This window comes from Diabrotica undecimpunctata, chromosome 6 (genome assembly GCF_040954645.1).
Source record: "Diabrotica undecimpunctata isolate CICGRU chromosome 6, icDiaUnde3, whole genome shotgun sequence".
Taxonomy (NCBI): Eukaryota; Metazoa; Arthropoda; class Insecta; order Coleoptera; family Chrysomelidae; genus Diabrotica; species Diabrotica undecimpunctata.
The window spans coordinates 136,701,424-136,728,100 of NC_092808.1; the positions used below are offsets into that span (position 1 = coordinate 136,701,424).

A 26,677-nucleotide genomic window follows, 5' to 3' on the forward strand; every position below is an offset into this window, starting at 1 on the left:
AAATAAATAAGCTTGAAGTAAAATTTGAAGTATTATATGTATGAATTTAATGAAAGAAAGAAGATGAATGAAAATAGAAACATCGGAACATACATATTAAAATAAACAAGTCATAAAAAAGTTAGAGAAGAAATTATAATACGACACTATAATACGACAGCCGTAAGACCAATTATTATAGAGAACAAAAATATACAAATTAACTAGCATATCTAGAAAATGCAAATAACTCAAATAAAAGGTAAAAAGAACGGTGTAAAATATGAAAAAGATGAAATTGCGCAGGTAATATCGATTGGTGTTACCAATGCTGGATTAGAAGATTTATCAGGAAGAGGAGAGGAAACTGCTCATGCCCTATCTCAAATATAACATATAACAGTGCACCTGGTGAGGACGCAATGACTAAAGAAATGCTACAATTATAAGGCACTATAACTTAAAAGTCAATCAAAGTTCTTCTTCTTCTTCGTCTTTTTATTTAGACATGACTGTTTGTTTTCTAATGTGCCTCCACATAAGTGCCTTGTCGTTCCATCGTTTTCGTGGTCTTCTTACTGATCGTCTTCGTATTGGGGAACTGTCTCTTTCCATCTTTACTACTCTATTTGTTTTTATTCGGCTTATAGGATCGTTCCATTATACTCTTCTATTTCTTACCCACTTCTTAATGTTCTCCACCTTGCATCTACGTCGTATATCTGTACTTTTTGCTCTGTTTCATAGTGTTTTATTATCAATGTTTCAAAGTGTTTTTATCTCTGCTGTTTCTAACATCCTTTTTGTTCTTTCTTTGTCAGGTAGTGTTTCTGCCGTGAATGTTTTTATTGGTCTGATGACTGTTTTGTATATTCTGCCTTTCATTATTTTTCCACATTCTCATTTCAAAATCAATTTGAATTTGCCGTTAATTCTCATTTTTATTCAAATAATTTTGTAGAGCACCCACAAAAAAACTTTTCAACTACAAATTAAAGAATCTATTTTGTTAAAAAAGTGAGCGAGTTTGGGCTAAAAAACGATTTTTAACGTTTTATTAAATTTTGAGGTTGTGTTAATATTTTTGTTAAAATTTGGCGAATCTTCATCTTTTGTGATGCCGCACAATACCTCAAAATTTAAAGTTTTTCTGGGGTAGTTTTGACATTCTTATCCAGCTATGCCCTTTAATATTTCTTCTCTTTTCCTTTCATAATTATTGTTAAGGCTCATATCTCTGGTGTCAAGATATAATATGTCCTAGGTGTGTGGTCTTTCTAATTTGGATTAATTTTAACAGCCCTTTTTTTAATTCTTCTCCAAACGTTGTCATTTGTAACGTGATACACCTATGATATTCTAAATAAACGTCGGAATATTCACATTTTAAAATCCTTTTTTGGGTATATTGTACCAACTTTCATGGTCCAAGCCCTACTCTATACCACTCTATACTCAAGTCTGTACAACAAGTTTGTTTCTGTACTAGTTGGTTATTATGAGGCTGAGGTCGCTTAGTCAAAGTGTTCATTTTGGGAAAAGTTGGTCCTATCATTATTATCTATGTTCTTATTTTTAGGGCTGGATGTAGCTTGTCTGCTATCATATAGCCCAAGTATAGGAATTTTGCTGCTTATTCTATTGATTTATCGTAACGTTTGTCTAAAAGTTAGGGTTATGAATATTATCTATGATTTCTGATCATAGATAATATTCTGATCTTTCCATCAGATGATTTTCTGAGTTAGGTAAGAGAGGAGCTGACAGTTTGAAAAATAAAATGTTATACTGCAAAATCTCGTGTTAGTAAATATTTGTTTAAGAATCTGGCGGTGAGAAAATAATTAAGACTATTGCGCAGACAAGGTGGATTTTGGAATGAGATTGAGAATCAGTAAAAATCAATTTTGTCCTGTTAAGATTAATTATTTTGGTGATGAAGCTGCAAAACACTAGTGGGGTAGCTACGAGACGGTCTGCTCAGGTTTTAGTGGTAATAAAGGATTAAGGATTAAGTCCTTAAGTAGCTAGGACTAATGGCTTTACGCGGCCTCCTAAGCACGGTGGCGGTTCAGTTAAATTACAAATTAAACATTTTCTAGTGTCTGTGCTGGATCGAACTCATATCGTCTGACTTACTTAGCATCTACCCAATGAGCTGTAACCGCCACTTTGTTAATGGTTAAACCAGACATTTTAGCAGGGATTAAAGTATTCACAGACGTATTTGCCACTACCATAGACCGTTTAAGTGCCCAATAGGCTAACTGTTACAATAATTTGTCTGTAACGCTGAAATTATGTCTTTTGACTTTGAATCCGCATCCAAATTCAAAAGGTAGAAATGTATGATATGTGATATGCACTTGTTTGACGATTACTACTCAATGTTAGTTCTAGTTGTTAAACCAAAAGAAGTAACGTGTTTTGGATATTTTATTAAACCAGACATTTTAGCAGGGCTTAAAGTATTCACAGACTTATTTGTCGCTGCTATAGACCGTTAAAGTGCCCAATAGGCTAACTGTCACCCTAATTTGTCTGTAACGGTGAAATGAGTTATGTATTTTGACTTTGAATCCGCATCCAAATTCAATAGGTAGAAATGTATGATATGTGATATGCAATAATTGTTTTACGATTACCACTTTAATATGTCACAATAATATTTTGCCTACCATAGGGTAAGATTATGGGGGTAGAAAATTGGGGACAGAAACTATGGGGGCGAAGATAGGGCAAGCAAAACAATCGTTACGTATGCGAACGGCACTCAGGGGGTTGTTGGAGAGCTGGGGTCGTGGGTAAGTAAAAGACAGGGGGTCGGATTGGGGCAGCTACAAAAAAATGAAAGGGTACTTACATAAATCTCCTGGACAAAACGAAATAAGATATGACAGACAAGGTTACCTCTAGCTATTTTAATTTGGACGCCGCTTCGAAGAAAACTTACTGGAAAAAGAAAGAAAATTTCTTCTTCCCTAAAATCAAAAATACATACAAAGGTTAGGAGATTTTCTAAAATAAAATAAACAAAATGGTTGGAGCAATAAATTAAACATTTATTTGTGTCTCTAACAAACAGTTATCGAAATACAGATTGTACAACTATATAAATAGTTGCAAAATACAGAATAAAAAAACTTACATGTGTCCGTTTACAAACTCCATTTACAAAGAGGTTGGAGATACTACAAAACATACAAATGTTACCGCACAGAGATTAACCTTTTTTTTTAAAAAACAAACAAAACAAATAAATATCGAAAAAAAAATAAAGCTAGCTGTCATATGTTAATATTAAATTAAAAAAAAACAATTAAAATGACAGCTAAGTTAAACCATAAAATTTACAATTTATTATTTATTACAAAATCCCTTTAAATTTTAATGAAAGCAATTATTGTTTTAGCAAAAAAATGTCTGTCTTTACTTTAAAATTAATATACTGAATGTTACCTTATAATTAACATTTTTTACACTTAACTCTGAAAAAACTTGTTAGACATCTATGGAAAAGCTACTTGGACAAGTTCTCAACGGGAAAGAAGGAAGGCGATTTCTATAGCCTGGAATCCTGGACTGGAACGAGGTTGGGGCAAACAGACGACAAACGAAGCTGGTGGCACACCCTATGTACTGTTTTAAAATTGTACCATGTTCTGGTATACTACACAAATCTTCTAACTATTCAAGTGGTTACTCTTTTATAAATCTGCCATATTACAGAAAGTAGATTTCCACTTTTTACCGGTCTTGATTATTAACCCATTACACAAAATTACCGGCTATGTTCAACTCGAGCTGCCTTATACAACCTGCCTGCTTCGTTGCTCTTCTTAACCTCACTTGAATTCCCCTTTTGACCTAAATCTAATCTTAGTGTGGGCGACCCTTCTTACGTCCATAACATAAATTTCTTGTTTTTAAAACAGGCCTCAACTATGTTACAAAGCGACCCTTAAACAAACTACTTCCCAATATAAAGAAATAACACGTATTATATTGATTTTTCTACCTCACAATGTATTCAGAGATTTGGGGGATTTGAATGTAAACAAATCGTTGTTCAGCGACAAAAAAATCTTGAAATATTATAGTTAGAAATAACATGTACGAAATGGGGAATTTTAACTTCGTTGCAAACAAACAAACAGGGGAGTTTTTAGAAATTTTTAACATATTAATATTTCGTAGTTAAAAGAAAAATTTAAAACGCTACAAATAACGTTAATTCAAGTTTGTAAAACCAAAAGGAGTAACATGTTTTGGATATTTTATGATCTTCTAAAATTGACTTTACAAAAAAATCAAATAGTTTTACATACAAGTTAGGTTATGTAGTATTTATTTACATTTATATTAAGATTATATTTTTGGTGGCTCGTGGATATTTTATTTTTACTGACAACATCAGAAATGAGCAAGCAATCTTTGACCCATTATTAACTAAATTAATATTATCCTAACTGTCTGTTCCTTTTTATTCCGATATACTCTGTACGAATACTAGAAACCAATTCGCTAAGAATTTTGCTTAGTTGAGGAGATATGTTGTGAAATGCAATTTTTAGATTCCCCATGTCTCTAATAACATATTTATCAACGTCTGTTTTGCCTTGTAATTCTTAGAAGGCACAGATTAAAGCAAAATTCTTCGAAAATTAGTTTACGGATTTTGATATCAGATGTCGCTATTTGCGTCTATACAAAGCCATGTTAGAGTTGCTTTCTAAGACAGAATAGATTTATTTTCACGTTCAATGCAACTGTGAAAGCCGTCTGAAGAGGCCTATTAGGCCATCAGAAATTAGCAAGCAATCTTTGACCCATTATTAACTAAATTAATATTATCTTAACTGTCTGTTCCTTTTTATTCCGATATACTCTGTACGAATACTAGAAACCAATTCGCTAAGAATTTTGCTTAGTTGAGGAGATATGTTGTGAAATGCAATTTTTAGATTCCTCATGTCTCTAATAACATATTTATCAACGCCTGTTTTGCCTTGTAATTCTTAGAAGGTACAGATTAAAGCAAAATTCTTCGAAAATTAGTTTACGGATTTTGATATCAGATGTCGCTATTTGCGTCTATACGAAGCCATGTTAGAGTTGCTTTCTAAGACAGAATAGATTTATTTTCACGTTCAGAGCGACTGTGAAAGCCGTTCTGAAGAGGCCTACTAGGCCATCAGAAATCAGCAAGCAATCTTTGATCCATTATTAACTAAATTAATATTATTTTAACTGTCTGTTCCTTTTTATTCCGATATACTTTGTACAAATACTACAAACCAATTCGCTAAGAATTTTGCTTAGTTGACGAGATATGTTGTGAAATGCAATTTTTAGATTCCCCATGTCTCTAATAACATATTTATCAACGTCTGTTTTGCCTTGTAATTCTTAGAAGGCACAGATTAAAGCAAAATTCTTCGAAAATTAGTTTACGGATTTTGATATCAGATGTCGCTATTTGCGTCTATACGAAGCCATGTTAGAGTTGCTTTCTAAGACAGAATAGATTTATTTTCACGTTCTGTGCGACTGTGAAAGCCGTCTGAAGAGGCCTATTAGGCCATCAGAAATGAGCAAGCAATATTTGACCCATTATTAACTAAATTAATATTATCTTAACTGTCTGTTCCTTTTTATTCCGATATACTCTGTACAAATACTAGAAACCAATTCGCTAAAAATTTTGCTTAGTTGAGGAGATATGTTGTGGAATGCAATTTTTAGATTCCTCATGTCTCTAATAACATCTTTATCAACGCCTGTTTTGCCTTGCAATTCTTAGAAGGCACAGATTAAAGCAAAATTCTGAATTTGATTTTGAAAATTAATCTACGATTTTATTATTAGATGTCGCTATATTGCGTCTATACGAAGCCATGTTAGAGTTGCTTCCTAAGACAGAAAAGATTTATTTTCACGTTCAGAGCGACTGTGAAAGCCGTTCTGAAGAGGCCTCTTAGGCCGAAATACGTATAAGCAGATGCACAGGCACACTGTACGTGAAATCAAATCTTAACTGTCTGTTCCTTTTTAAATTAATATTATTTTTGGGCTCTGATAAACCCTGTAAATTTGACCCATTATTTACGACTCGTCTTCTATAAAAAGTACATAAAAATTTGTTAAATGTGGTCAAGGGGTATAATATTCTTTTCTTTATGGTTGCGGTAGAAATAAATGTCCTACTATGTCACAAGTCTAAAAACATTAAGTTTATGGACTTGTTGTTTCAAGGAACTTTTCAGGTAGAATTTAATCAGGAAAATATTACTGGCTTGGGAATTTAAGTTGAAAAGTTTATCAGAGAGTCCGCTTAATGTTCATTGGTTTAAGTAAAAAGTTTTGTATAAAAGTAGATACACGGCTGTAGTGCGGTTTTAAAATTCATATTAGTTATTTAAATTTTTCTAAATTCCGGAAAAACTTCAAACGTCAAAGCGTGTAGTTTCGTAAAATGGAAATTTATGAAGTGAATATGAAGGTATTTCATTTAAAAAATATTATATGTACCAGTTTATTGATGTTTGTGGAGCCAGAAATTAAAGTGGCAATAAAAAAATATAAACAACAAAGCTCATGGAGAAGATAGCATTGCGATTGAAAGTACCTATTAAATGAACTCAACTTAAATTTATTACTACTACTGGGGCAGGATCTCGGATGTATTGTTTTGCTGAGGTTTGGCTATGTGTGTGTATGTTTGTCTAGTAAGTGGGTAATAAACGATTTACACAATCAACTATTTCTAACAAGAGAATTAATTAAAATTGCTTGTTTTTGATAGGGTAAGTTGCATGCATACTTCACATAAGTAGAAAATTTAAAATTGGGCCGAAAGTAATGTAACAAAAACAGAGCAATTAGCTACATATCTTAAAAATGCGGTCAAACTCTATGTTTGTCAAGAAGTTAAAGAAATATGTGAAAGGAAGCTGTACAACTAAAATAATTTAAAAAATTAGACTAACTACACCTAAAGAAGATATATTATTAGAAATAATGTAAAATATTACACATAAGAAAGCTCCAGGTTGTGATTAATTTACGGGTGAACTACTGACAATGATTCTTCATAAAGCAATAGTAGAACTAAACAACCTAATTAATGTTGCTTTAAGATTAAAATGTGTACAAAAGATTTAAAATGTATCCGAAGTTATTATGATTGTTAATGAGGTTTCGTTATAGATATCGATACCTCCGCTTCCTGTAATTTCGATTTTTTTTTAAATCGAAGATGGATAATAATCTGAATTTTGGTTTCGAATACGAAATCTTCGAATTTCAATTGTTTCTTCTTAATTCTAAAGTAGTTTTAAAAACCCACTGTTTCGGGCATGTTTATAAACCATTTCTCCCATCGTCCGAAAAGTCAGAAATATAATACGATAGTAGCAATGTAAAATAGAATTTTACATCTAAGTAATGACATTTTCTTGCTGCAAAAAGCTATAAACGGATTAACGGAAAACAATGTTTCTGTATTTTGAGAACGATTTCCGAAGTGGAAATCGAAAAGTCAAAAATAAACTTATTTTAAATTTAAATTGTGGCTTATTTATAATAAAAATAGTAATAACATTGTTAAAGTGTTAAATTAGTTCATAAATTAACGCAGCAAATTTAAATTAAAGCTGTCATAAATACTTAAAATATAAAGAAAAATGGCACGTAGATAATTACTTCTTCTTCGTCTTCCTTTGCCCTATCCGTTTCGGACGTTGGCTATTAACAAGGCTATTTTGACTTTGTTTACGGCACCTCTGAACAGTGCGGTCGATGTTAGTTAGATAATTACTATTTGAGTAAAACTCAATATCAATATTATTATCCGATACTCGGAGTATATGCACCAATAGATGATTCCCCGAGAGTAGAAAATGAAAATTTCACGGAACAACTTCAACACCAAATAGAGCCAATCAAGAAGAACGAAAAGATAATTATAACAGGAGACCTTAACGGCAGAACCGAAAGGAAAGAAAACGATAAAGTAGTGGGGTGATTTGGAGAGGATGAACAAAACGATAACGAGGAATATCTGATTGAATTATGCGAACTAAACAACCTAAAAATCACCAACGGATTCTTCAGACATAAAAATATTCATAAATATACGTGGACACAGGAAACACGAAAGCTGAAATCGATAATAGAGTACATAATAATCAAACAAGATACCACAATAAAGATAAAAGATGAGTCAGAAGAGGAACAGAATGTGGAACTGACCATAAACTACTGACAGCAAAAATGGACATTAATTGGAAACATAACAAGACCCCCTCTACAGAAGCACCGTTGAACACTATAAGAGAAAAACAATACAATAGAGAACTACTCCAAGAACAATCAATAAGAGAACCATACAAACAACGTCTAGACCAAAAATTTATAGAATTTAGATAAAGCAACATCGAAGAAACACACGAGCATATAAAGGCGAGTATAAAACAAGCCGCATTCGAAGGCCTTGGAGAAAAAGAACATATAACAAATAAACAGCACTCTTATAAAATAAATGAACCAATAAAAAGAATAATTGACGAAAAAAAGCAAATATAGAGAAGTAAACTTGAGAGAAGTAAAAAAACAAATTACACAACAAAATAATAAAGAATGGGAAAGAACCTGCTTAAATATTGAAACATACATAGAAGGTATAAGAACTACGGAGTCATGGAAAGTACTGAGAGGATTGAAACAAAACTATACAGGACAGGACAGGACAGGAAATATACAGGACAAAGAATTGAAGGACTATTACAAGAACTGTTAATATAATAAAGACCACAATTCATTGGAAAAGAAAACAGGCGAAGACGAAGCAGACCCACAACAGAAAATAGAAATAACAGAAAGGAAAATGAGGGAGGTCATAAAAGCAATCAAAAATAGGAAAGGAAAGAGAAAACGATGCGAAAACTACAAAAGAATAAGCGTGATATCATCAATAGGAAGATTATATGGAAAGATACTGCGAGGAAAGATAGAGCAAGTGATAAAAGACAAAATCGGGGAGGATTAAGCAGGCTTCACGGCAGGAAGATCATGCATAAAGCACATATACACACTGGAACAACTGTTGGAAAAGAAAAAAGCAAAAGATAGAGATAGTCATTTGGCATTTGTGGACCTGAGAAAGGCGTATGACTTTGTACCAAGGTCAGAACTATGGGAGGCAATGTACAAATTAGAAATACAGACGGAACCCATAGAAGCTACAAAAGCTCTGTATATAAAAAATTAAGTATCCATTAAAATGGGAACAAGAATCATATTCACCACAACAAAAGGCTCCTGCAGGATTGTTCCACGTCTCCAACCCTTTTCAAAATATACTTGGAGAAAGCCTTGACTACATGGAAAAGAAAATGCGAAGGCATGGGAGTACCGGTACGAAACGAATACCTATAAACGTTTAGCTTTGCAGACGATCAAAGTAGTGATTGCACAAGACCAAGAAGACTTCAGTTACATGATGAAGAAACTACAAGAAGAATATACCAAGACTGGCCTAGATATTAACTTCGCGAAAACAGAGTATCTACAAGTGAAGAAGACATAGAAGATCTACAGATTGACGACAACGTAACAATTAAAGGAAAGGATAAATTCAAATACTAGGGGTTTATAATCACGAAAAAGGTAACAACAGAGGAAGAAATTAAGCAAAGATTAAGACAAACAAGAACAGCAATCCGACAACTTAACTCAGTATAGTGGGATGGACACCTAAAAAAGAGAAAAACACAGATTTATAAAACATTGGTGCGAATTATTATGACACATGGGACTGAAAATTGGATTATAAACAAGAAAAACAGTAGTAAGATAGTAGCTAGTGAAATGGAATGCCTGCGAAGATGCTGCAGAGAGTAACAAGAATGGATAGGAGAAGTAATGACGAAATAAAGCAAAGAACATCAATAGAAATAGACATACTAACAAATATAAAACAAAAAAGACGGAAAAGAGGACGACCCCGTAGATCGTGAAGGAACGAAGTCGACGACGCCATGAGTAAGAGAGGCCTAAACGATGCCTAGGGAAGGCAGTGAATACTGTAGAATCCCTGAATATTGAATATATTATATGAATATTAGTTGATAATTGCGAAAGGCAGTGGATAGTTCCTCTATTTTTGACATAAGATTACATAAGAATTTGTTTGAAAATGTGCAATGTGATTTTATGCAAGTATTTTAAAACAATTAAACGAAATGGTTTTTATCTAAATTATTACAACTGAATTAAAAATTAAGAATTATAGTTTATTAAAAAAATTAATTTAGTTATTTTTTTTTTCAGATTCCAGAATGAATTCAGTTGAAATAGAAAGTACAATAGCAGCCTCCTTTAACCATCTGGCGATATACTTAATTCACCAGAAATAAGTTCATTCATTTTCATTAATTATACCGACATGGACAACAACTTTGAAATGTCGGACGATAATTCAACTTCAGCCACAGATTCGTATAATGACAGCGATTACGTTGATCCAAGGTTGATGGAGAGGTATCTCCAGAATAAAGCAATTGATGAACCAGCCTATACGGTCCTTATTGTGATGTACTGCTTCCTGATGATTATGGGAGCTTTAGGAAACACTCTTGTTGTAAGTTGCAGAAGTTTTTTGTTTTGTTTCGAGATTATTTACTCAATATACTACTTTAGAGATTTTTTGCCGAAAAATTATACGCTTTTATAAAATATTAAGGTTATGAATGCACATTTATATTTAACAATTTCTTGACTTTTCGTTAACATTTTGTCAAAAATAATTATACCAAATTCTAGAATTTCTATTAAAAATTGGTGAATATTATTTATCTCTCCTGGGTGATAAAAACGTTTCTAACAATTCTGATATGTGTTCGACAAGGCTGTATTTCCTCACCTCCTATATTAAATATGTACTCTTCTTCTTAATGTGCCCATCTTTTAAGGATATCGGTGAACATCATAGCTCATTCTGTTCTATCTACAGCAGTTCTGAAGAGTTCTGTTGTTGTTTTTTCACTGCCTTAAATTTTTTCTTCAGGACATGCGGTGTCACCCTAGTCCCATTTTTTCTTCTACCTTTTCTGGTATAACTAATCGCATCAACTCATATTTCCAGTTTTTCAGTATGTGACCAAAGTAGCCCATTTTTATTTCCTTCATAGTGTTCACAATTTTTCTTTTTTCATCCTTCTTAGTTTTTTAAGTACGCACATCCTAATGCTAGTTGCTTTTTTTCACATGTATTTGTCATTGTCGAGGCTTCAACTATATCTAACATGAGACAGAATACGTTGCATCTTAATACTTTAGTTCTTATTTCTGTTCACAGTTTTCGATTGTATAATACCGCTTTCGACTTATTAAAATCGCTTCTTAACATCTCAATTCTTTGTTTTATTTCAAGGCTATGGTCCCATTGTTCATGAAGGTCTCATTCCAGGTAATATTATTTATGTACTTTTTCTTAAACTTTTCCTTTAACGTAGAGTGTTTACTGTTTGGTCTTCAATCTTATTTTTACTGACAATCATGATTCTTGTTTTTTTTTTGTGCTTAGTGCTATTTTGAACTGCATAGTGCTATTAACAAAAACTGTTGCCCTCCTCTACTATTTGTAAAGAGTATCGTATTATCTGCATATTTAAGATTATTAACTAGTGTTCCGGTAATTGATTTCTTTATTTATCTCTTCTAGGATCTCTTTAAACATCTTCCAATCACATATTAAAAATAAAATGTACAGCATATATCCTTGTCATACTCCTCGTCTTGTAGGTACCTCTTTTAATTTTTGTTTGCCTACTCGTATTATGGCTTTTTAATCGGTATAAATTGAAAATGATACTCACATCTTCGTAATCCATTTCTGTGTCCCGTAATATATTTATGAACTTAAAAATCACGTTTACAAGCTGAGAATCTGAACTCCGAAGACGGAAGAGCTAAATTAGTCAGCAGTATTGAGATGTGTAAAGCCTCTTCTTCTTCAGGTTCCTTCTCCTATCGGAGGTTGGAAATCATCCTCGCTATTTTAATTTTATTGGCCGCGCTTCTGAATAATTCTAATAAGCTGCAACTGAACCACTCTCTCAAATTTTTTAGAAAGGATATTTTGCGTCGTCCTGGGTTTCTCTTTCCTTGTATCTTTCCTTGCATAATTAACCTAAGTAATACGTACTTCTCGCCCCTCATTATATGACCCAGATATTGAATCTTTCTAATTTTAACAGTTTTTATGACTTCACATTCTTTCTTCATTCTGTTTAACACCTCTATATTAGTTACTTTTTCAGTCCACGATATTCTGTGGATTCTCCTGTAGCACCACATCTCAAAGGAGTTTAATTTTTTGATTTCAGACTGTTTTATTGTCCACGCTTCCATGCCGTCTAGTAAAGTAGAAAAAACGTAACAACGTAGCATTCTTGTGCGGATCTCTAGATTAAGGTTACAGTTGCAAAGTAAGTTCTTCAATTTTATGAACGTGTTTCTTGCCAGTTCTATTCTAGATCTGATTTCTTGTGTTTGATCTCCACCTTCGGTTAGCCACGTTCCTAAATATTTATATGTTGTTACTCTTTCGATCGTTGTATTATTGATGATTGGGTTATCTACATTTTGTGGTTTTTTTGAGAATATCATTGATTTCGTTCTGAAGCTATTTTCTTGTGGCATTTTAAATTAATTACTATTTAAATGGGAATAAGCCACAATTAAAGGTTAAAATACGTTTATTGACGTTTCAATTTCCACTTCCGAGAACGATTTCCGAAGTGGAAATTGAAACGTCAATAAACGTATTTTAACCTTTAATTGTGGATTATTCCCATTTAAATAGTAATTAATCATTGATTTCGTTTTCTTGAGATTCATTTACAGTCCGTACCTTTCACATGCATTCTATACATGTTGTAATATGTACTGTAGATCTCCCATGTCACTTGCAAATATGACCGTATCGTCCGCATATCTAATATTATTCCGTTGACCAAAATACCTTCCAAAATATCCAATAAAGCTTCTTGAAATATCACTTCACTGTAGACGTTGAATAAGAGTGGTAAAAGTATGCACCTTTGTCGAACTCCTCTAAGTATACTTTCTTCCTCTGTCATTTCTCCTTTAACTCTTATTCTTTCTTTTTGATTTTGATCTTCTTCTCATTGCGCCGTCTCCTTTCGAAGGTTGGCGATCCAAATGGCAATTGTAGTTTTGGAAACTGCTGCGCGAAAGACCTCTGCGGATGAGCGGTCGAACCATCTCCTCAGATCTTCCAGCCACGAGTTCTGGCGTCTTCCTACTGATCTTTTGCCCTGTACTTTTCCTTCCAGTATAACTTGAAGTAATTCATATCTTTCGCCTCTCAACACATGACCCAAGTATTGCATTTTCCTCTCTTTGATTATTCTTAGTAATTCTTTTGTTTACAAATGCGACGAAGTACCTCAACATTAGTAACTCTTTGTACCCATGGAATCCTCAACATTAGTCTGTATATATACATCTCAAAGGCATCTATTCTTTTTTCTATTTCAGAGTCCAGAGTGATTTTGATACAGATTCGATATAATTTGTAAAGCTACTTACGAACCTGGTCTAAACAGTACTGAACGAGTTAAATAAAAAGACAATATATTATGCAAACTGGACAAGAATCTCTTGTATGTAGAAATAAAAAGCGCTTGAATCTACATTGGATAAACCAGACACAGCAACTGTATATTTTACCCCAATAACGTAGTATAATATTGTATTATACATTCGGCTGAAAAAAACAAACACGGCTTTTGAGTGAGCCATTATTTTGCTGATGGCCGCCACAGATGTCAGAGATAATATTTAATATTTACAAATTTTTTATTATGTAACCGTGTTATCCTTGCCATTTCACGTTCAACAAAGCTTTGCATATTCGCATTTCCTGCTCACCAGATTCACTTACTGTAAAATTTTATTTCAATGCTGCGGAATAAAAGAATTTTCAAAATGAAGGGGAAATTTACTCGGCTTTTCTAAAAAGTTCAGCTTTTAGAGTTAATATGTATAAAAATTTACTTTGTGTAAACAGTGAGTTTATTAAGTTTTTATTTATTATTTTATAGTATAACGTATACGCAAATAAATAATCTCTTCAGTACACAAATAGTTAATAATTTTTTTTTAATTTCCTAATATTTATTTCTATGCATTTTGCGATCTTCCAATAGTAATTAATATATGTTACAATCATCCTTTCAGTTTCATTGATATTTTAAACGACACACCTCCCATTTGTTTTCTTTTCCTTCATTTCGTTCCAATTCTCGAAATATATAAACATCTTTATATGTATATTTCTTCATTGCTGTCTGCTGTGTAATTTTATTTCTAAGTAGTTTGCCAATCATATTAGACACACACAAGAACTGATCTAAGCTGTCTGTCTTTGCGACATTTAAATCCCTCGACACTTGGACTTTATTCAATCTTTAGAGTTTACTTAGACTAAGTCAAGATTCACGGATTCTGCGATGCTTCAGAGTTAGGATATGTCAGTGTTTTATAATTACGATTTATTATTCCTAATATAGCTAAAACTGTGCTTTTATGTGATAAATTTTAGTGTCTTTTCTACATAGAACCCTCTATCGCAAGGATAGAGCTCTTGGCAGCCGTATTTCTGGCTGATCTAGTCACTTTTGTCAAAGAGTCTTTTGTCCGATCTTCATGTTGGATCTGATTCCACGATTGCTTTCACTTGGTTAAATTTTTTTACCCATAAGTTGCCAATCGAATTAAATACATACAAGATCATATACCATGCTCTTTTCGGCATTATGTGCCTTCTAATTAAAACCCCTCCGATTGTTCTAATCGTGGCACAGTTGTTACAATTTTCCATAAATTTTACACACATACCGGCACAGTTGTTACAATTTTCACAAACATGGCATTTTCCTACCGTGGAGCTTGTCTAAATAACGTTACTTTTTGGCTGCCGTCGAATACTTCCTTCTTGCACGCGACACCACGCCGAGATATTTTCACACTGTTTTTCTTCCCGCCGTTCACACCCCATGGAATTCTTATAGGAAAGGTAGTTAAGTTGAAAAATATTCATTACTTCGCGCGTTATCGCAAATATATTTCTTTACTTCCTGCGACGATAATGAGATTTGATACTGTCCATTTTGACTGATTGCATTGTACGCGTAGTTAATCTGAGGACAGTTTCAGATGGCATCCAGTTTGTTGATCAAAATATGACCACGGGTTATTTGTCAGTCAATATTTACTTATTTTTACTTCGTTCTTTTATTATTATATTTATATTTTCATGTCCATCCTTTACACTTATATATTCAGCTAGTCTTAAAAACATTCGTTTTTAGAGAAAGAGAATGATTGGAAAAGTAGTTGTATTTATTTATATATTTTGCTTTTAATATTTTTTATTACTTTATTATAATATGGCATTACAATATATTATTTTATCTTATTTAATTATATGTTGGAGTCTACATTTATTTCACTCCTAAAAAACCTAATAATATCATCATCTAAAGACTTTGGACTAATTAGTCTTGTAAGTCACTCTCTCAAACTGCTTCTCAAGGTAATTCTTGATAGAATTAACAAAAAAAAAAAGAAAAAACAATAGAAAACAAACAATTTGGTTTCAGAGAAGGATCGGAAACAGGGAAAGCTTTGTTCTCAATATTACCATTACTTCAAAGATCATGGGAATTACAGAAACCAATTAACGTCTGCTTTAAAGATAGTGAAAATACGTTTGATGGGGTTCAACCTAATAGGCTGTTTGAGTATCTAGAAATAATTGAAATATGTTAAAATGATCTGAGACTTTTACAACACCTGTATCGAAATCAAGAAGCTTCTATTCTGGTAGTCGCCAAATAAATAGATAAACTTTTCATTCAAAGAGATGTCAGACAAGGTTGTATATTATCCCCAACTTTGTTTAACGTGCACTCGAAAATAATATTTAACCAAGCATTAGAGGGACAATATGGAGTTCGAATTGGGAAAAAAACCGTATGCAACTAACTGTCAACAATGAACCGATAACAAAAGTTAACCACTTTAAATACTTAGAATATTGGATAAATAAGACACTTAATCTGGATAAAGAAATTAAAACTTGTATAGAAAGTAGAAGAGAACCGTTTATACAACTTAGATCTATACTGTGCAATTAATTGTAAGCTGAATCTACAATTAAGAATCAAGTTCCTAAAATGTTAAGTGTCTCCCCTATTACTATATGGATATAAACCCTAGATCATGAAAGTTAATATGACGAAGATGACTTGACGACGATGATTAAAAGAGAAAACTTCAATATCGACGATGAATGTTTCATTGAAGATTCAATAACCTCTGACTTCAATAACCTCTTTAGTTAAAACTGACTTCAATTTGTCTTCAACGATTAGAACTGCTATCTACAGGCAAGATTATCGTAAAGTAAGTTGGAAACTTTTCCAAGAACATATTAACCGAAACCTCTTCGAGTTAGGTAACATGGCAATACATACCCAAGTTGACACAGGGATTTCCAATATTGAAAACCTTCTTCAAGAAGCCACATTCCTAGCTATTCCAATATCACGAATAAATTTATATACTCTAGCTCTCTCATCAAAAATCATCGAAATGATTAGACAGTATAAAAGATTCCAAAACCCCCTCATCAAAGCAGAATATAACAAACTCTCGGTGTCAATAATGTTGGAAGTAAACAAGCTAAAACAAAAACAGTGGATGCGAGTTACGGTCAGCCTGGACTACCGGGAGGGTGCTAGATTCTGGAACCATTTTAAAATCCTACCAAAGCAATAAAGTCAATCACGTTTACATCTTATAGTTAATAACGTCATTCTTAGTAATCCACACGACAAGGCCGAAGCCTTCAAAAATAAACTCCAGGCCGCACTCCCGTTTTCCCCAACAACCCCAATTTTAACGAAAGACCCAAAAGGGAAGCCAAATGGAGAGTAAAAGATATATTCTACCACCCTCAGACTCACATGGGGCCTCATCCTCATCCGATGATGGCCCCTGTGACTGAGGACACCGTCAGGCAGATGTGTAACATTGGTAAAAACACATCTCCTGGCCCAGATCGCATCCACAGAAGATGCCTCAAAAATCTTCCAGAAAATATAATTCTGTTGCTTACCAACATAATCAATGCATGTCTTACGCTGAGGTACTTTCCAATCTCATGGAAGGTGGCCAGTACAGTCATGATTCCCAAACAAGGGAGACCCCTAAATAACCCTGCATCTTTTAGACCTATTTCACTACTGAGCACCCTAGGTAAAGTCTACGAAAGGATCCTTTAGGAGAGACTCGTAGAATTCCTAGACGCTCACTTTGCCATTCCAAATTATCAATTCGGATTCAGGGCTGGACATTCCACACAAAATGCATTGGTTGAAGTAACAACGTTCATTTCACAATCAATTAACAAAAGAAAACACGTCATAAGCATATTCCTAGACGTCCAGAAGACCAGGTCTGGCACACAGACCTGATCGAAAAACTCCACTTTGTTGGACTGTCCACATCTTTCATTAAACTAATAAATTCCTATCTCTCCACAAGCTGGAGTACCCCAGGGCTCAATTCTTGCTCCAACACTATACACAGTCTACAACAGTGACATCCCTTGCCCTCAGTATAGATCGGAAACCCTACTTCTGTATGCTGACGACACTGCGCTTCTCACGTCGAGGCCACGTAGAGTGCGTGGACAAATGTCTGTATTCGAAATAGCTCAAAACTACATAGACCGAATTATTGGGTGGTACAATAGATGAAGAGTGACTATTAACGCCTCCAAAACCCAACTAATATTATTTAAATCTCCCCACTGCCGTGATGTCTATGGCCGAATAACCCTGCTAGAAGACCTTATTCTCAGAAACTCAGTTTCCTATTTGGGATTTCATTTTAGCAGGACTCTCAACTGGAAAACCGACATACAAAACACCCTAGACATAGTAAGAAAGAGGGCTAGAGTTCTGGCAGCGCTGTTTGGGTAAAATGGGCAATACGTCAACTTAAACACTATTACACACCTATAAAACCTTCATAAGACCGATAATCGAATACAAGGCATGCGTCTACGCATCACTTAACACCCGTCAAATTAACACCATCATGACCACTGAAAGAAAAATTCTAAGATTCTCTACAAGGAAGCGCAGAAACTATCCCTCAGCACTCATACATCAAGTAGCCAATTTAAAATCAATTAAGGGCAGAATTCTATCCTTTAACAGGAGAAATGTCCTTTGCACTATAGCAAGCACGAACAACCGAGCCAAACAAATACTAAAAACTCCTTGTAATCGCCGACGGTAAATACTCACTAGGGTTCCTGAAAGAAAAGTTCCAGTCCCTATAGCAAAACTTATACATAACACTGGAAACGAACTTCTGCAAACTAAAAATGCTAATTAAAAACCGTTTCTAGTATGACTGGTAACACCTTGGAATACCTCCTTCTGGCTTGTTTTGCTTACCAATCATTCCTCTTGTGCAATCTATAAGGCATTAGAATATGCACTAAACGCCAACTTAGACAAGTGCCTAATACTGACAGATTCCTTAAGTCCCATGAGTAGCTTAGGTACCATTTACCCAACTTATCCATTGTTGCAATTGATAAAGAACCATTTGTACCAACTTCAGCAAAAGAATGCGATTGTAAAATTTATGTGGATTCCGTCACATATATGTATAAATGGTAATGAAAGAGTAGATGCTGCCGCCAAATCTTCAGTTAATAACGAAGGCAGAACCTACCTATAAGAAATATTTTCATCACTGGATTAACTCGAGATTGAAAGAACGGTGGCTTCAAGAATGAAATCAATCTAAACAAAAACTACGGGACATAAAAACAACAGTTACAAGATGGAAGAATAAGTGTAAGTGCAACAGGAAAGACCAAACTATAATATACACGCTTAACACATGAATACCATATTACTGGAAGTGTTCATCCAATATGCGGTAAGTGTTTCAACAGTTCAAGCGTCTAACATTGCTTAATCGAATGCCTTGCATATTCAAATGAGCGAAAAAAGTGTAACCCACCGACAACGCTACGCGTCTAGAAAAAAACTGTGTCTATTCGTCAGTTTTAAGTTTTCTAAAATCAATAGGAATATACAACCAAATATAAACATCAGTGCGTGTACAAATAAATGTGTAATAGGCAATGCTTCTATTAACCAATGTATAGTTTATTTTACGAAAAATGGTTGAGTGCTTAATGATTGCAATAAAACCCGACCGCAAGTACCCCAGCTTAGTCAACATTAGTTGAGCAGGTAAGTATTCAGGTAAAATTGAAGCTACTGTGGAGTATCGTTATCTTGTTTGTATAATAAATTCCTGGTAATATAAAAACGATTAAAAAATCGTATAAAATTATAAAAACGATTAGAATACATTTTATTTCATAAAGTTTTAAACATTTTCACAGTGAGTTTCACTATCAATGGTTGATATTTTAATGACCACAATAAACTTGTTGATCGTTAAGTATTTCCTGGAATAATTGTACAGGTTCCCTCTATTCTGTATAATTTGTAAAAGTATATAAAACAGATGAGAAATTTTTAAATACGCATTTTGTTTCATTTAGTTGAAAGTGTTACAAGCATTACCAGTGTTATACCTATTTATACCTATAAAACAGCATTATGTGGCGTCCGTGGAGAAACATTCATGGTACTTCTTCCAGTGTTCCAGCAAAGAAAAAGCATTTATCTGCTGACGCTAGAGAAATCGTAAAAACAATGTATAGTTCTTTACTTACAAGAGGACTTCTGCTAATTCTGCTGCCAGTGAATTATCTGATTTAACGAAAATACCTCTAACCACAGTGAACAGAATTACATCAAATCCCATTAAGTCAAGAAGGAAGCGTAATGATGGCGGTTCTACCAAATATATTGACGAAAGTGACAAAAGGCAAGCGCTTATGGAGTCCCATCGTTTACAAAAGTGGCGTCCTAAATATACAACTTCCATAAGAAAGTACCGTACAGAAGATCTACCAATAATTTATCTGGACGAGACATGGTTTGACACTCATGAAACACCATCCAAACGATGGTCCGATTCTTCCAACAGGTGTCAAACAAAAGCTCCATCAAACAAAGGAAAAAGAATAACAATTTTACATGCAGGATCAGAAAATGGTTGGGTCCCAAATGCCTTATGGCTTTCTGCAAAGAACATTAAAGACTCCTGCGTGGACGACCATGAGGATACAACGGCAGAGCTTTTTGAGAAATGGTTTAAGAAATGTCTTATACCTAACCTTCCTCAAAATAGTGTGATAGTAATGAACAATGCAAGTTACCACGGTCGTCAATTACATAAATCTCCAAGTGCAAATAACACGAAAATTGAAATTCAAAACTACTTGTTAGAAAACGATATATATTTTGAAGAAAGTTATTTAAAAAATGAACTGTTAGAAGTGTTAAAATCATTTTCTATTAAAAAAGTATATGTTTGTGACGCATTGGCCTAGGACATGGGACATACAGTGTTACGGCTCTTGTCCTACTATTGTTTATTTAATCCCATAGAGCATATGTGGCACCAACTAAAGTCAAATGTTAGGTCACAAAATGTTTCTCCGACTTTAAGTGGTACTGTATTGGAATTAATAAGGAAATGTGTTGATGATATCTCCCCAGAAAGTTGGAAAAATTCAGTACGCCATGCAATGAACGTAGAAAATTCATATGTTACTTTGAATCACATAATTAAACCAATTGTTATTAATATTGAAGAGGATAGCGACAGCGAAACAGAATTAGGTATTTAGGAATTCATAAATATATTTTGGTTATTTTGGTTATTTTTTTTTGTAAATATTAACTTGTATATATTTTTCTATATTTTTTTTTCAATTCATCTATTTTTTGTACATTATGTATTCGTTTGTATGTATATACTGTAAATAGAACTATTATTACTGTACATTTTTAACGATATCCGATTAGGAAGAGCAAAAACTTTTAAACGCCAGTTTTTTGCTGACATTCCTAAGCCTGTAAAAAGTGTGAAGGAAAGTACCTTTCTGAATTTAGATCTATATACTACAATTATTCACGTAGAACAAAAAAACTACTTTCTTCGTGTTAAAAATTGTTCAATTATCAAGTATATTCACTTGAACAACCTGAAAATACACCCTAAACAAAGGTAAAGAAAAAAAGCTCCTGAGCGTGTTAATCATGTCACACATTGTTAGAGATCTTGGAGATTTCATAATCTCTTAGAATTGCAATGACTAATTACATAATCTTCACCTTAACTTTGACTGCTAAAAGTAACAGCATGATGCAAGCTGAATTTCATTAATGGAAAAAATCAAGTGATCGAATTAAACGTGCTCGATAACAAAGTAATAAAACGAATAATTGACTATATGTAGTGATATACCTTTTTGTTTATCTATACTAACTACAATAAAGTCAAAACATAAAGCGTTTTAATTAATTAAATACATCGACAAACACTTATATGTATTGATTCTAAGTAAAAATGGATTATCTCTACCAGTTTCCATCGAACATTACGGTAAAAGCAGCAGTGAGTAAATATTTGCAAAGGTTTTATCACCAAATTGTTAGGTCTCTCGCCACTGCTGCTGTTAAAGAGGTTTGATATTGACTTTATGCTGTAAGGGAGATAACATTAAAAAATAAACGCTGCCCTTAGAATTATACATTGGGGAATATAATTTTTTATAGGGTGACACAAATTCAACAAAAATTATACATACATAATACTCTGATACACATTGATATTGTTAAAAGTATTATTTTCTTATGATTAAAGAGCGGCATAGCAGATTAAAGGGGTAAACAGAAAAGTTTTAACGGAGAAATATGATATAAAAAAAAATATATATTCATGGTCAATTATCGTAGCAAAAGCTGGAACGATGGCCAATAAATGTTTAAAATCACTAATAGATAAAGGTTAAACGCTAATTATTGTTCATGCTCTGGGTGAAGCAGGATTCGTGCCTTGGGCACTTAGCACTTCTAAATAGGGGACAAAAAGCAGAGACTACCACGGCATAATGAGTAGTAACAACTTTATAAAATGGTTAAAAGAAAAATTAATTCATAACGTTCTGAAAAAAAGCGTATTGGTAACAGACAATGCCGCTTAACATAATTATGTAACGTTATAAACGTCACATCTCTATTAATTTATATTTAAATAATTATTTCATTTTAATTTCTTTATTAATTTATTAATTTCTTTATCTTCAGTTTAATTTTTACTATTTTTTTATTTATAAAAGTAGTTGGCGCCTTCTGTTTTTCTTTTCTTTCTCTCTCTTTATTTTTTCTCTCTTTCTGTCCTGTAGAATAAATATTCGCCATCTCACTTTTGTCAGCAGACTATTCTGTTCCGTGTTGATAGACAAGCTAGTTTCATGATATCTATAGCAACATCCTATGACATCTGTGCTAACTTCATTCAGTCTCCCACTTTCTGTCAAAACAACTTTTCTGTAGTGGGATTATTTTTTGCCTCTTTTTGAAATTTATAAAAGAAGGCAAAAATTATTATAAGACTCATTTTTATGGTCTACAAATTCTCTTGGGTTTATTGGGTTTGTTGGACATATCAAAACTTTATTGGATTTATTGAAATTATTGGATTCATTGAAATTATTGGATTTATTGAATTTATTGGTTTATTGGACACCACAACTCAGTCAAGACATACAGCCACGTGTGACTGCAGCTCTCCAGAAACCACAACTTCTAATTGGAGGACCCAGGAGTACTTTTTTCTTTTTTTTCCAAAGAGAATTCTCTTTGGTAGTCTTGTCTGGCCCCACGTTGGGCGCCAATGTGTAACGGTAAGACTACCAAAGATAATTGAAGTACTATTGTAAAAGTAATACCTCAATCAACCATGGGAGCTTATCGTCTATACCTTGCCTAGCTCAGTATCTCAAGGGTGAGTTCGTCTTGTCTTAAACTAGGGATTGAACCTGAGTTCTCACTTGATAGCAAATAAAACAAATTTTAACCAAACATATTTATTTAAAACAATAAAAAAACAATAATTAACCCTGCCAAAGCTTAACAGTTAATAAGTGGTACTTATTGCTTCGATGGGCTGCTTGTGTGTTCTAGCTGTTATGTCCTCCAATTAGAAGTTGTGGCTTTTGGAGAGCTGCAGTCACACGTGGCTGTATGTCCTGACTAAGTTTTGGTGTCCAATAAACCAATATATTCAATAAATCCAATAATTTCAATGAATCCAATAATTTCAATAAATTCAATAAAGTTTTGATAGGTCCAACAAACCCAATAAACCCAAAAGAATTTGTAGACCATAAAAATGAGTCTTATAATAATTTTTGCCTTCTTTTATAAATTTCAAAAAAAAGCAAAAAAATAATCCCACTAAAGAAAAGTTGTTTTGACAGAAAGTGGGAGACTGAATGAAGTTAGCACAAATGTCATGGGATGTTGCTATAGATATCATGAAACTAGCTTGTCTGTCAACAAGGAACAGAATATACTGCCGAACAAAAGTGAGAGGGCGAATATTTATTCTATGGGACAGAAAGAGAGAAAAAAAATAAAGACAGAGGAAGAAGATAAAAACAGGGGGCGCCAACTATTTTGTGAAAAATAGTAAAAATTAAACTGAAGATAAAGAAATTAAAATAAAATCATAATTAAAATATAAATTAATAGAGATGTGACGTTTATAACGTTACACATAATGTACTCCTAAAACCCATTACAAATTTCTCCTGTAAGAAAGTTGCACTTTTAAAGTAGCTTGCTGAAAGAATTCAGAATCGATCGTTATACGCAGGTGGTCACTTCATAGAAGTTATTGTTTACAAAGGTTTTACTATATTGCATTCTTTAGAGTTGTATTATATTGTGTTACTTATATTGTTCTTTAATCTGCATCCTTTTGTTCGACATTTCTTAATTTTGCAGTTCAGAATATGCTTCAAGGAGAGGTTTCAGTATAAAGTTGTTAGTTTTGGAAAGGATTGGGTGAGTTATGTAACTTTTGTGTTTTAAATAATATACAAAAACTAATATTTAAAATATAAAACACTGAAATTTTTTTTTAAACTTCCACAAAATTTTTAATAATCACTTCAGTTGTTTTGGCAGAGAGCCTTTCTCAAGCGATCTCAAGGAGAGGAGAACTGTTTATTCTAAGTTGATCATTCAGAATTCTGTCTGTATATTTTAATTTGTTAATTTCCTTAATATGTGAATAGACCAGAAGGAATTTGACAGTGAAAAACATGACAAAAAATGACTCTAATGCAAGAAATTGGAATTGACAACAAATATCTTAGAATTATCAGAAACATTTACTACAATCAAACGGCCAAAATCAAAATAGAAAACCAGTTAACTGATAAAATTGCAATAGAACGTGGAGTATGACAGGGCTTTATTTTGTCTACATTGTTGTTCAATATTTATTCTGAATGGATATTTAAGGAAGCTTTAGACAGTTGTGCGAAAGGAATACTAATAAACGGTGAATGGTTCAATAACATTAGATATGCAGATGACACTATAGTTTTTACCGATAATCTGAATGACTTACAGATATTAACAAATCGCATAACAGAAGTCAGCAACAGATACAGACTAGCTCTCAACATAAAGAAAACCAAATTTATGACAATTAGTAAAAAACCAATACTAAACGCTCAACTTACAATCAACCAACAGAATATCGAAAAAGTCGAGCAATATAGATATCTAGGCACCAATTTAAATAGCAAATGGGACCACTTAACAGAAATTAAACAGCGAATAATAAAAGCAAAAGCAGCATTCGTTAGAATGAGAACCATTTTTAACAGTCGAGACATATCATTAAAAACAAAATGCTGTCTATTGAACTGCTACATATTCACAGTTCTGCTCTACGGAATGGAAGCGTGGACACTGACTGTTGCATCTATGAATTCGCTCGAAGCTTTCGAAATGTGGTGTTATAGGCGCATCTTACGTATATCCTGGGTTGACAGAGTTACTAATGTGGAGGTCCTGCGTAGAATGAGAAAAGAATGTGAAATTCTCATGACCGTCAAATCTAAAAAGTTGGAATATCTAGGACATGTAATGAGAAATCAAGAATGTTACGGCCTTCTCCAGCTGATTCTCCAAGGGAAGGTAAATAGTAAGAGAGGACTGGGAAGAAGACGCATTTCCTGGCTTCAAAATTTACGAAAGTGGTATAACACGACTATGACTGAACTGTTCCGCGCTGCAATAAACAAAGTAAAGATAGCCGTGATGATCGCCAACATTCGGAACGGATAGGTACTTTAAGAAGAAGAATTTCCTTTATTAATAAAGATCGCTTAAGGACTTTTTTGGATGTGAAGAATTTGTTTGTATGTAGAATCTGTTTTTCTATTATTGAAAACCCTTTAAAGTTCTGCTATCTCTCTTTGTCAACCATTTTCCATCCACTCCTGAATGTAGGTCTCTCCCAATTGCTTCGATCTTTCTCTATCTTGCGAGAATCTAATCCACTGTTTACCTGCCACTGCTCTTATGTCATCTACATATCTTTTTTGAGGTCTTCCCATGCTTCTTGTTGTCGTCCTTGGTCTCCATTCTATAATTTTCATTTAATTTTTCATTTCATTTTTGTAATTTCTTCCACAATATCTCCAATCTTCGTTCTACGTCTTATCTCGGCGTTTCTAATCTTGTTTCTCAGTGATATTCCAAGCATAATTTGTTCCATTGCTCTTTGCGTTGTTTCTAGTTTTTAAGCAGATTTTTAGTAAGGGCTACTGTCTTCAAGCTGTAGGTACAAACTGGTAGTGTGTAACCACTGTGTAAGTGCTTTTGTTTCGGCTATTGTTATTTTGAATAAATTTGCCTAAGTTGTTGTTTGTTCTAAAAGCTAGTGTTATTCTCTTTCTCTTTTATGTGTTTGGCTATTTTTGTTGATATATTGCCTGCATATGTAATCGAGCAGAAAGTACTGGGTTTTTGCTCTGGTGGTGGAAATACTAATTTCAGGGTTTCTTATGTAGTTTTCGATTTTTAAATTTTATTAATTGTTTGTTCGTTGTATCCAGTTTACTGCTATTTGCTTAATGGTATGTAATTTTTAAATTTTTAACAAACAGAAAAAAAAATAATCAAAGACATCGAAGTACTCAACTAAATCGAGCTAAGATACTAGTAAATATCAAATTGGAAAGAACAAAGATGATTCAAAAAACAAGAAAAAAGAAATGAATTTACCCAGAAAACAACGACCTGTATGAAGATACACTAACCAGATATATACAAGATTTGCAAGACGAAATAGAAAATGTAGATTAAGCAAATGATGGCATAATGAAGGCTCTAAAAGAAACGGAAAAAGAGTGCTACCCGACCGTTCTGACCCATAAACAATAGCTAAGCCAAAATATCAAAATGCTAATAGATAAAGAAGACAGCTGACAAAAAAATACTGCTCCACCTACACAAAAATGAAGAAATTAAATAAAAATATCCACAGGTCAATCCGAAAAGACGTAAGAGAAAACAATACAAGAGAAATAACTAAAATCATTTAAGAAAACAAAAGTTTAAAAGTGTTC

The 26,677-nt window shown here is 33.3% G+C and overlaps 1 protein-coding gene across 1 annotated transcript in view; it reads left to right on the forward strand.

Annotated features, from left to right (window-relative positions):
- Positions 1-26,677, forward strand: part of NPFR (Neuropeptide F receptor) — a 355,628-nt gene that overhangs the window by 266,080 nt on the left and 62,871 nt on the right. Inside the window, exon 3 of the mRNA XM_072535514.1 lies at positions 10,312-10,621. Coding sequence (XP_072391615.1) covers positions 10,427-10,621 — 195 coding nt within the window. The 5' untranslated portion in view covers positions 10,312-10,426. The remainder of the gene's footprint in view (positions 1-10,311; positions 10,622-26,677) is intronic.